Raw genomic sequence first — 13,360 nt, forward strand, 5'->3', positions numbered from 1 at the left:
AATGTAAAAAATTCATTAATTACAATCTAGATCCTCCACCTAGATTTTAGTAAATTAAGAAGTACCTAAATCTAGAACCTCCACCTAGATTTTAGTAAATTAAGAAGTACCTAAATCTGAACCCCCACTAGATTTTAGTACAGATTAAGAAGTACCTAAATCTAGAACCTCCACCTAGATTTTAGTACAGATTAGAAATACATAAATCTAGAACCTCCACTAGATTTTAGTACAGATTAAGAAGTACATAAATCTAGAACCTCCACTAGATTTTAGTACAGATTAGAAATACCTAAATCTAGAACCTCCACTAGATTTTAGTACAGATTAGAAATACCTAAATCTAGAACCTTCAATTAATACACCATCAAAGTAATATGCCTGATAAAAGGAATATTTTGATGAAATACTAATGTAATATATTTTACTATTACTATTTTTTTTAAAATCTTTAATTATATAGGTAAGCTAATTTAAGCTTTTAGGCTCATACCCTAACTATAAAAATTCAACTTTTTTCTATATAATTAATAGAATCTAAAATATTATTAAAAAATATTCATATTAAAATCACAATTATTAATGATATTATATTTATTAATATTCTTAATACTCTAAAATTCAAAATTTTATATGCCTTTACATTAAAATATATAAATATAATTTAATAAATTTAACTAATAAAATCACCCTACAAATCATTATTATTATTATCATAGTAACTATAAATTGTATTCTAACTAATAAAATCCTCATATGAATATCCCTAGAAATCACAACAATATCATTTATTAGAATAACAATTTTATCAAAAAACTACAACGCCAGAATCGTCTACTTCATCATCTCATTTATTAGAAGAACAATTATATTTCTAGGAATCATTATATATCCATCAATTAACCCAAACATAATAATCATTTTAAGAGTCATAATTAAAATTGCTATATTTCCATTTAATCTATGATTTAACTCAATAAGAAAATCACTAAGATATATAAATTTAGGAATACTAATAACACTTATAAAATTTATCCCATTAAACATTATACATTTAACAATTGAAATAAATCAATTTATTATACCATTTATTTTAGCAAGAATAATTATTTCACCAATTACAGCAATCAATAAATATTCACTAAAATTAATCTTGTCATATTCATCTATTCATCAAACTAGATTAATAATAATAATTATATACATAAATTTTTATATATTCATAGGATACTTCATACTATACTCAATCATTACATTAAATTTATTATCATTATTAAATAGAATAAGAAGTAAACTAAAATACGAATTCATTATAAACAAAAAACAAAAATTATATTTTTTCTATTTATAATTTCATACTCTTACTTCCCACCAATAATAACATTCATTATAAAATGATCATTAATTGAAAATTTATTAATAATAAATAATCAATTAAAACTAGTATCAATTATCGTAATAATTTCCAGATGCCTCATAATCTGAAGATACATAAATTTTATAAATAACAATATTTATAAATACAGCAATTTTAATAAAATATTTACATACAAAATGAATCAAAATCCACAAAAAAACCTGATCCTAGTCTACATATTAATACTAACAGCATTTATATACACATACATCAATTTCTAAATCATTAATCTTATCTTTAAACTTGCAATTTAATATTTTTTTTAAACTATAGAAATTCATAGTTCCAGAAAAATTAATTTCATAAATAAATTTACAATTTACTCCTTTTATCAGGCATAGAACTAAACAAGATTTTAAGTTAAAAGTAAACTCTTAATCTTCAAAATTAACAATATATTAAATATTAATATAAATTTTAATATATTACAAAACATGACTATACTCAACCAACCATAAAAACATCGGAATACTATATTTTATTTTCGCAATATGAGCAGGTATAATTGGCGCATCACTAAGATTTATTATCCGTATAGAATTAAGAAATCCAGGTAGATGAATCAATAATGATCAAATTTATAATACTATTGTAACTTCTCATGCCGTTATTATAATCTTCTTCATAGTAATGCCATTCATAATCGGAGGTTTCGGAAACTGACTCACACCGTTATTATTAGGAGCGCCCGACATGGCTTTTCCGCGAATAAATAATATAAGATTCTGATTGTTACCTCCATCGATTCTAGTTATCTTAATAAGAATAATTTTAAATTCAGGATCAGGAACAGGATGAACAGTGTATCCACCATTATCATCATATTCATATCATCCATCATCATCCGTAGATTTAACAATTTTTTCACTTCACATTGCAGGAATTTCCTCAATCATAGGAGCAATTAACTTCATTGTAACAATTCTAAACATAAAAAATATTTCATTAAACTACGATCAATTACCATTATTCCCATGATCAGTATTCATTACTACAATTCTTCTTCTAATCTCACTTCCAGTCCTAGCTGGAGCCATTACAATACTACTTTCAGATCGAAACTTAAACTCATCATTTTTTGACCCAATAGGAGGTGGTGACCCAATTCTTTACCAACATCTATTCTGATTTTTTGGTCATCCCGAAGTGTATATTTTAATTCTTCCTGGATTTGGTTTAATTGCACATATTATTTATAATGAAAGAGGAAAAAAAGAAACATTCGGAAATATTGGAATAATTTACGCAATACTAGGTATTGGATTTCTTGGATTTATTGTATGAGCCCATCATATATTCACTGTTGGGTTAGACGTAGATACACGAGCATACTTTACCTCAGCTACAATAATTATTGCAATTCCTACGGGAATTAAAGTATTTAGATGATTAGCAACATATCATGGTGCAAAGATAAATATAAATCCACAAATCTTATGATCACTAGGATTCATTTTCCTATTTACCATAGGAGGATTAACCGGAATTATATTATCAAACTCATCAATTGATATTATTTTACATGATACATACTATGTAGTTGGCCACTTCCATTATGTGTTATCAATAGGAGCAGTATTCTCAATTATTGCCAGAATTGTACATTGATTTCCAGCAGTGACTGGATTTTCAATAAACAATAAATGATTAAAAATTCAATTCTTTATAATATTTATTGGTGTAAACTTAACATTTTTCCCACAACATTTTTTAGGATTAATAGGAATACCACGACGATATTCAGAATATCCAGATGTATATTACTGTTGAAATTTATTATCCTCTATAGGAGCAATTATTTCACTAAACAGAACAATTTTATTTATTTTCATTATACTTGAAACATTTATATCAAAACGAATTATTATATTTAAATTTAATCAAAGATCACTAGAATGATCACAAAATTATCCACCATTCAATCATTCATTCAACGAAATTCTAATTGTTACAAAATTTTAATATGGCAGAATAGTGCAATGGATTTAAGCCCCATACATAAAATAAAATTTTTTATTAAAAATAGCTACATGAAACATAATATCATTTCAAGATCCAAATTCACCATTCGCTGATAATTTAAATGCATTTCACAATCTAACCATAATCATATTAATCATAATTATTTCATCCACAATAATTACTATAATTAACATAATTAAAAACAAATTTACTAACCGATTCCTTTTAAATAACCACTCAATTGAAATTATCTGAACAATTACACCAATAATTATATTAATAACAATTGCAGTACCATCTATAAAAACTCTATATTTTATTGATGAATTATGAAATCCATTCTTTACAATTAAATCAATTGGTCATCAATGATATTGAAGTTATGAATATCCAGATTTTAACAATATTGAATTCAACTCATATATAATTAATGAAATTGAAAACTTAAACACATTTCGTCTTCTAGATGTAGATAATCGTATAATTGTTCCTTACAAAATCCCTATTCGATTAATTACTACATCTACAGATGTAATTCACTCATGAACAATTCCTTCTATAGGTATAAAAATAGATGCAACTCCCGGACGAATCAATCAAATAACTCTATACTCTAATCGAGCAGGATTATTCTATGGACAATGTTCAGAAATCTGTGGTTCAAATCATAGATTTATGCCAATTGTAATAGAAAGAACATCAATTAAAAACTTTAAAAACTGACTAAATTCATTTTAAAACAATTAAAGAATTAGTTAAAAAATAACATTAAATTGTCAATTTAAAATTATTAATAAATAATATTTTTTCATTAGATGTCTGAAATGCAAGAATTGGTCTCTTAAACCATATTATAGTACAAGCGAATACTTCTAATGAATATTAATAATCTTTTATTACTCAAATAAAACCTATAATTTGATTAATAATAATATCCATAACCTTAATAATAATTATAACAACAATCATTATAAATTTCTTTACAAATACAACATTATCAACTCAACAAAAAAAAAATAAAAAAGTTAACTCAATTAAATGAAAATGATAACAAATCTATTCTCAATCTTTGATCCATCAAACAGAACAATATTATCCCTAAATTGAATCAGATTAGCAATCCCATTATTAATTTTATCCAATAACTACTGATTTTTACCATCACGAATTAATATAATATGAATACTACTAAATAATTTCATATTTAAAGAATTCAAATTATTAACAAATAAAAAAATATTTATTAACTTAATTATCTTCATTAGTTTAATAAAAATAATTCTACTATTTAACTTATTTGGACTATTCCCCTACATTTTCACACCCACAAGTCATCTAAATATTAATTTAGCCTTATCACTAAGACTATGAATAAGATTTATAATTTATGGATGATGAAAAAATACAAACAAAATATTTATTCACCTAGTTCCAATAAATACACCAACAGTTCTAATAAATTTTATAGTTATCATCGAATCAATTAGAAACATCATTCGACCATGAACATTAGCAATTCGATTAACTGCTAATATACTAGCAGGTCATCTATTACTATCACTTTTAGGTAATTCACTAAATAATTTCCTAATAATTATACCAATTATAATTATTGTACAAAATATACTATTTATTCTAGAAATCTCAGTTGCAATAATTCAATCTTATGTATTCTCAATTCTAAGAACCTTATACTTCAATGAATCAAACTATGACAATATCTAATCACCCATTTCATATAGTTACAGTAAGACCATGACCTATATTAACATCAATTAATATTATAAACACTTTTATAAGAATAATTTTACTATTTCATCTAAAAATAAAATTATTAATATTTTTAAGAATAATCACTCTAATTATATGTATAATTCAATGATGACGAGATGTTATTCGAGAAAGAACATTTCAAGGATTTCATTCACTAACAGTAACTAAATTAATCAAAATAAGAATAATCATATTCATTATTTCAGAACTTCTATTTTTTGTAGCATTCTTCTGAGCATACTTTCATAGATCAATTACACCAAGAATTGAAATTGGTATAAACTGACCACCAACTTCAATTGAACAATTCAACCCATACAATATTCCTTTATTAAATTCAATTATTTTAATTTCATCAGGAATTACAATTACATGAAGACACTACGCTATACTAAATAATAACTTTAAAGAAACAAAAATTAGATTATTATTAACAATTATTTTAGGAATATACTTCACTACATTACAAATTTATGAATATACGGAAGCACCTTTCTGTTTCAACGATAGAATTTATGGTTCAATTTTCTTCATAACAACTGGATTCCACGGTTCACACATAAATATTGGATTAATTTTCCTATCAACTTGTTTTATCCGATTAAATATAAATCATTTTTCAAAAATACATCACCTAAATTTCGAAACCGCATCATGATATTGACATTTTGTAGACATCATCTGATTATTTCTATATATTACAATCTATTGATGAAACTTCTAATATATTTATATATATAGCATAATAAATTACAGTTAACTTCCAATTAAAAGATTTTAATAAAATATATATAATCATCTCTATAATAATAATTCTTATTGTATTCTCTATTATCCCAATATTAATAATTATTCTAAACATAGTATTTACAAAAGTAATCAACAAAAACCGGAAAAAAATAACCCCATTTGAATGTGGATTCAACCCAATAACAAGACCACGATTACCATTTTCAATCCAATTTTTCCTAATCACCCTAATATTTCTAATCTTTGATATCGAAATTATTCTAATCATCCCAATTCTCCCATTAATTAAATACAAAATTATAATATCAACAAAATCAACATTCTACTTATTATTATTAATACTAATCGTTAGTTTATGAATTGAATGAATATTCTCTTATCTAGAGTGAATCAATTAGGATATTAGTTAATTCATAACAATTAAATTGCATTTAATAATTACTTAAACCAGTATATCTTATAAATAATTATATATACACAACAATAGTCAAATTTTTAAGTCGAAATTAAAAGTAAATAATTACTTTATATATTAATTGAAACCAAAATAGAGGTAAATTATTGTTAATAATTTAAATGATCGTAAATCCAATTAAACAGAAATAAAATATAGAACTTCTAATTCTAATCAAAATGTTTAATCATTTATATTTCTAATTTATATAGTTAAAAAAAAACATTATATTTTCAATATAAAATTAATTTAAAATTTATAAATTATACTTAAAAATAAAAATTATTACCTTAATATTTTCAATATTATGCTCTCTTTAAGCTATTTAAATTAATAGATAATTATAATTAGTAGATACATATAAATATAAATTTTTACGATTAGAATTAGATCAAATCGTTTCACATCTAGCAAGTTAATCAAATATATCATTTTGTAAATTCTCAATCCTCTAAGAGACTCGTATCAGCCCTTCTCAAATCAACTCTCATATCTATAAAAATTAAAAATAAGTCACTTATAAGAGAATTTAAAGAAAATATTTAAAAAATATATAGAAGCAAAAAAGTAAATAATACTCAAGAAACTAGTTATTCCACTTAAATAAAATAGATAACCCAAAAATATACCATATATATATATATATATATATATATATATATATATATATATATATATATATATATATGTATATATATATATATATTTAAAATCAGAATCTTATCAAAATTCATCAATATAAAAAAAATTTCCTGTAAATTAACTTCATAAAAACCCTTCCACAAAAAATAGACATAATCATTAAAAATATCATTCTAACTCTAATCAACTTTCTTTCTCTAAGATTTGAAAAAGGGAAAAAATTATAGCAATCCAAAAATAATCAAATCACTAATCGAACAGAATAACTAACAGTAAAAATTATAGATAAATAAAATATTAATATTAATAATAAATTTATTGATCTAACCAAAAAATACTCAAAAATTAAATCCTTTGAATAAAAACCAGATAAAAAAGGAATTCCACATAAACAAAACAAAGAAATAATTATAACTACACTCTTCAAAGGATAAATATAAAACATACCACCATAATTACGAATATCTTGATTATCATTTATTGAATGAATAAATCCACCCACACATAAAAATATTAAAGATTTAAACATTGCATGAATTACCAAATGAAAAAAAGCTAAATCACTCAAACCAAAAAACATAATACTCATCATAAATCCCAACTGACTCAAAGTAGACAATGCAATAATCTTTTTTAAATCAAACTTAAAATTAGCAATTAAACCTGACATCATCATCGTAAAAACAGACACAAAAATTAAAATTCCCAAATCAAAACAAAATAAAACCTCATTATAACGAATTATTAAATAAACACCAGCCGTAACTAAAGTAGAAGAATGAACCAAAGAAGATACAGGTGTAGGAGCAGTTATAGCTGCAGGTAACCAAGAAGAAAAAGGTATTTGAGCTCTTTTAATAAATATAGCAATAAAAATAAAAACCATTATATATCTATCAAAAGGGTACAACATCAAATTTCACGAACCAATAAAAGAACCAAATCTAATTAGTATTAACAAACCAATGTCACCTAACCGATTACATAAAATAGTCAATATACCAGATCTATATGCAATATCTCTCTGATAATATACAACAAAACAATAAGAAATTAGGCCCAACCCATCCCAGCCTAATAAAATACTCAAAATATTAGGTCTTAAAATCATTAAACATATAGACAAAACAAATAAAAAAATAAGATAATTCAACCGATCAATAGTCTTATCACCAGATATATAATCCATTCTATACAAAAGAACCAATGAAGAAATAATTAAAACTACACCTAAAAAAATTATACCAACATAAATAGTTATACTAAAAGTTATAGAACCAACCTCATAAATAGTTCAGTCAAATACGCATAAAAATAAATTCATATACATATAGACTCCAAATACAATATAAGCAATTCCACAGAAAAATATAAATACAACAAAAATAATAATTCTGAAGATTATTTAAAGCAAAAACTACATCTTTGACACCACAAATCAAAAATTTTAATTAAACTATTTAAATAATAAAATATAACTAAATTCAAAAACAAAAAATTTAAAGGAATTCAATGAATAAGCAAAACAAAATAATTTACTACAATACCTCTACTTATTTTAAGTCACAAATTAGAATTTCCATGACAAATATATCTATATATATACAATGAATAAACGAACCTAAAAAATGAATATAAAACCAGACCCAAAAAAATAAACTTTATTCATACAATAAGACTAATTATTAATATAATCTCACCAACCAAATTTAAAGAAACAGGTGAAGCCATATTAGAAGAACATAACATAAATCAAAATATTGCCATTGATGGTATACAAATTAATAAACCCTTATTAATAATTATTAAACGACTATTTGTCTCTCTATAAAATACATTAACTAAATAAAATAAACCAGATGAACATAAACCATGAGAAATTATTAAGACATATGAATCAACTATTCCCAACTTAAGTAAAGTAAATATACCCCCCAATAATAAACTCATATGAACAACTGATGAATAAGCAACCAAAACCTTTAAATCAACCTGACGCAAACAGACACATCTAAGAAAAACACCACCTATAATTCTAAAAATTAACATATATTTAGATAAGTAAACTGAGTTTAAATAAAAAATTATCAAAAATCGAAGTATTCCATAAGTACCCAATTTCAATAAAATTGATGCCAAAACCATAGAACCAAAAACAGGAGCCTCCACATGAGCCTTTAAAAGCCACCCATGAAATATATATATAGGAATCTTCAACAAAAATCCTATACATATATATATATATATATATATATATATATATATATATATATAAATATATTTATTAATAATTATATTAGAAAGCTCTAAAGTAACTATTATTGATCTATTATAAATATATATAGAATAAAGAATAAAAATAAGCAATGGTAAAGAAAAAAATAATGTATAAAATATAAAATAATAACCCGAAACCAAACGTATTAAACCTATCCCCCACTTTAAAATAATAACATAAACCACAATTAAACTAATCTCAACAAAAAAAAGTAAAACATTAAAAATCTTATTGAACTAAAAGCTAAAAACAAAATAACAGCCAAAAACAAATTTAAACCAACACAAAGAATATCAGATTCATCAATAGAATATAAAGTAACACCTATTATAAAAAAACCAATATAATAAGATAATAAGAATATATACTCAAACTAAGATTATAACCAATAAAAAATCAATCCAATAAAAATCCACAATGAACCATAGTATACAGGGGGGCCAAGCTTCCCTCTTACGAAAGTTGAAGCAGAGTTTGTAGTGCCTCCTACCAATGAGGTGCGTACTAAACTGTGAATGTGTGAATTGGGACGTATGTGTATGTGTATACGTGTAATGCACCGTTTACTTTAAAACCTGTCCACGGATCGTCGCGCCAGCGACACGTATGCAGCAGATAGAAGGATAAACATTGAAATTGAATATTTCTTCTTTTCTTAGGAAAAGAAAATATATTCAATTTCTTTGTATATCCTTCTATCTGCTGCATACGCGTCACTGACGCGACAATCCATGGTCAGGCGGCATTAGAAAGGGTAAACCAGGGAAAGTGAGGACACTTCCTCGTGTCTGCGCCAAACATTTCTAAATGACGACGGTCGTCATGGTAACATTTCACCAACGTCGAAAGGTTGTGTGTCGTGCTCACTGATACACGTAGGTATGTGTGTGTGATATACCTAGCGCCTCCTACCAATAAGGTGCTAACTAAACGGGAAAACTTCAGCCAAACAAAGACGGCTTGGCCCCCCTGATAGTATATAAAACCAAACAAAAAAAAAATTTCTTAAAAAAACACTTATAAAAAAAATTCTTCAAAAAAAAGATCAATCCAACTAAACCTATAAACATTACTATCATATCAACCTAACTATCCTAACACTTTGATTATTTATTTAAAAAATTATATTAATCATAATAGATAAACCTAAAACTCCATCACAAACAGAAAAAATCAAATAATATAAAAAAAACCCATTCATTAAAATTGTTAACCTCAAAAAAAAAACCAGCCTGAGAACTGTTAAAACTATAAAGTCTATACTAATTAAAATCATTAAAACTCTATCCTTACATGCATAAATCAAAATAAAAATTAATAAAATCAGTAATCTAAAAAAATTAAATATATCTAAATAAATAAAATTACCAATAATAATCTGTATAGTTTAAATTAAAAACTTTAATCTTGTAAATTAAATATAGATACAAAATTCTTACAGGCAAAATTCAAAAAAATCTTATAAAGATATCATTAATACCCAAAATTAAAGTTTTAGTTTAAACTACTTTTTGTTTATGACAACATCTATCAGCCTAAAAATATTATGTCTCATCATAGCTCTTTCAATAATAATAATTATTATTATATCAATTTTAATAAATTTTATTCACCCATTAATAATAATCCTACTTCTAGTTTTATACTCAGTTATAAATATAACATTCTTATTTATTACTACAGGATTATCAATCTATTTATATATAATTTTTATCTCTATTATTGGAGGAATAATAATTATATTTCTCTATTTCACTAGAATAATTAATAATCATCCATCAAAAATTAAAATAAATGAACTTATAATAGTTATATACTTACTCATTGGAATATCAATAGCTATATTAATTACATATCTTTATTATCCAGAACAGGCAAATTTCTATATAAATAATAAAATTAACTTAAATAAAATTTTTATTTATAAGGTCTATACATTTCCTTTAAGAATACTTTCAACAATTACAATTGTAAATCTTCTATATTGTTTACTCTTAACAATTAAAATATGTTCTTCTAAATATTGCCCTCTTCGAAAGATTAATTAATTATGAAAAAATCTAAATTTATTAGAATAATAAAAAATAATCCAATACTAAAAATTTCAAATAATTCTCTAATCAACATCTAATTACCATCACCTATAAACATCAATTCATGATGAAATTTTTTATCAATTTTAGGAGTATATTTATTAGTACAAATTATTTCTGGAATTTTTCTATCGCTACACTACTGCCCAAACATTAATCTAGCCTTCGAAAGAGTCATTCATATTATAAAAGATGTAAATCTAGGCTGATTAATTCGTTTAATTCATATAAATGGAGCATCATTATACTTTATCACTATATATTTACATGTTGGTCGAGGAATTTACTATCATTCATTTAAATCAACTCCAGTATGAATTATAGGAGTAATTATTATATTAATATCAATAGCAACAGCATTCTTAGTTTATGTTTTACCATGAGGACAAGTATCTTTTTGAGGAGCAACAGTAATTACAAATTTATTATCAGCAATCCCTTATATTGGACAAATATTAGTAGAATGAATTTGAGGAGGATTCTCAATTGACAATGCCACTTTAAACCGATTTTATTCGTTCCATTTTATTCTTCCATTAATTATTTTAATCTTAGTTGTTATTCATTTATTTTTTTTACACTTAAAAGATTCAAATAATCCTCTAGGTACAAGAAGAAATAAATACAAAATTCCATTTCATTTATATTTTACAATTAAAGATATATTAGGATTAACATTAATTTTTTTTATTCACTTTTTAATTATTATACAATATCCATATATTTTAGGAGACTCTGATAATTTCATTTACGCTAATTCAATATCTACCCCTGTTCACATTAAACCTGAATGATATTTTCTATTTGCATATTCAATTTTACGGGCCATCCCAAATAAATTAGGAGGTGTAATCGGACTAATTATATCAATTTTAATCTTAATAATCTTACCATTTACTAAAATATATAATGTAATATCAAGAAAATTTTATCCTACAAATCAATTTTTATTCTGAAGATTTGTGTCACTTTTTATTTTATTAACATGATCGGGAGGTAAACAAATTGAATATCCTTACAAAGAACTAAGTCAAATTTTTACAACATTATATTTCTCTTACTTTATTATTAATCCTAATTTAAATAATTATTAAGATTCACTAATCTACAAAATTTAAGTTAATGAGTCTGATTAGACATATATTTTGAAAATATAGAATAGAAATAATATTTTCTATTAACTTTAAATAAAGATCTGAATAAACAACTTAATTCCAAATACGAAAAATAAATAAATTAATACACAAGAAAGAAACTTCTTTCAACATATATATATTAATTTATCATACCCTGATAGCCATCTGCCTGCAGTCTGCCGGCAGATTGACAGCAGGGTCTGCCAGGAGAGCGCAGGATCTGCCGGCAGCTGCGATGCAGCCTACGTCCGCATTCAGCTACGGTTCTGCCGGCAGGGTTTGCTTGTCAGGGTCTGCCGGCAGATCGACGGCAGATCGACGGCAGGTCCTGCTGCTCGCCTGACACATCCAACAGCGCCATCTGAAGGCCACAATTGCCAAAGAATTTCCTACGCGTGACGTCACATGGACCAACGTGCATCCCTACCCCACATGACCAACAAGCAGATTCTACAGTTTATTAAATAATTAATTCTACTTATTTCAAAAAGTATTTATTCTTTCTTTAATAATATACAGGATCAGTGATTACAATTGTTACAAAATAATATAAGCGCATATAAATCCAAAGAGGGACTTTCAACATTTACATTTACAAATCCACGTCCCGTAATCACTGGTACCTAGTAGGGGCGATATCAGGAAATTTCATTCAGTATTTTCGACTTCTTTTTTGTGTAGAATCATCATGTTCCGCGTTGTGTTAGCGCTGAAAACAAATACAATATTAGCATAAAATTAAACGTAACGTATGAATAAACAGAATACATGCGATACTTACTTCAGCTCCATCTCCACACAGTACACAGTCTAGGCGATCATACATGCTCCTGCGAACATTAAAATTTATAAGAA

The 13,360-nt window shown here is 24.9% G+C and overlaps 1 protein-coding gene and 3 pseudogenes across 1 annotated transcript; 2 read left to right on the plus strand and 2 right to left on the minus strand.

Annotated features, from left to right (window-relative positions):
• The first annotated feature begins 3,312 nt into the window (after positions 1 to 3,312).
• LOC143372412 (cytochrome c oxidase subunit 2 pseudogene) lies at positions 3,313 to 5,091 on the plus strand (annotated as a pseudogene).
• Positions 5,092 to 6,843: 1,752 nt separating this feature from the next.
• On the minus strand, positions 6,844 to 8,240 carry LOC143372413 (NADH-ubiquinone oxidoreductase chain 5-like). Its single transcript, XM_076818559.1, is given in 2 exon segments — positions 6,844 to 6,849; positions 7,177 to 8,240. Coding segments are annotated over 2 exon segments (741 nt in total). The 5' UTR covers positions 7,912 to 8,240.
• Positions 8,241 to 8,399: 159 nt separating this feature from the next.
• LOC143372414 (NADH-ubiquinone oxidoreductase chain 4 pseudogene) lies at positions 8,400 to 10,355 on the minus strand (annotated as a pseudogene).
• A 956-nt stretch (positions 10,356 to 11,311) lies between these two features.
• LOC143372694 (cytochrome b pseudogene) lies at positions 11,312 to 12,487 on the plus strand (annotated as a pseudogene).
• The last annotated feature ends 873 nt before the right edge of the window (positions 12,488 to 13,360 follow it).

Source organism: Andrena cerasifolii, chromosome 8 (assembly GCF_050908995.1).
Source record: "Andrena cerasifolii isolate SP2316 chromosome 8, iyAndCera1_principal, whole genome shotgun sequence".
Taxonomy (NCBI): Eukaryota; Metazoa; Arthropoda; class Insecta; order Hymenoptera; family Andrenidae; genus Andrena; species Andrena cerasifolii.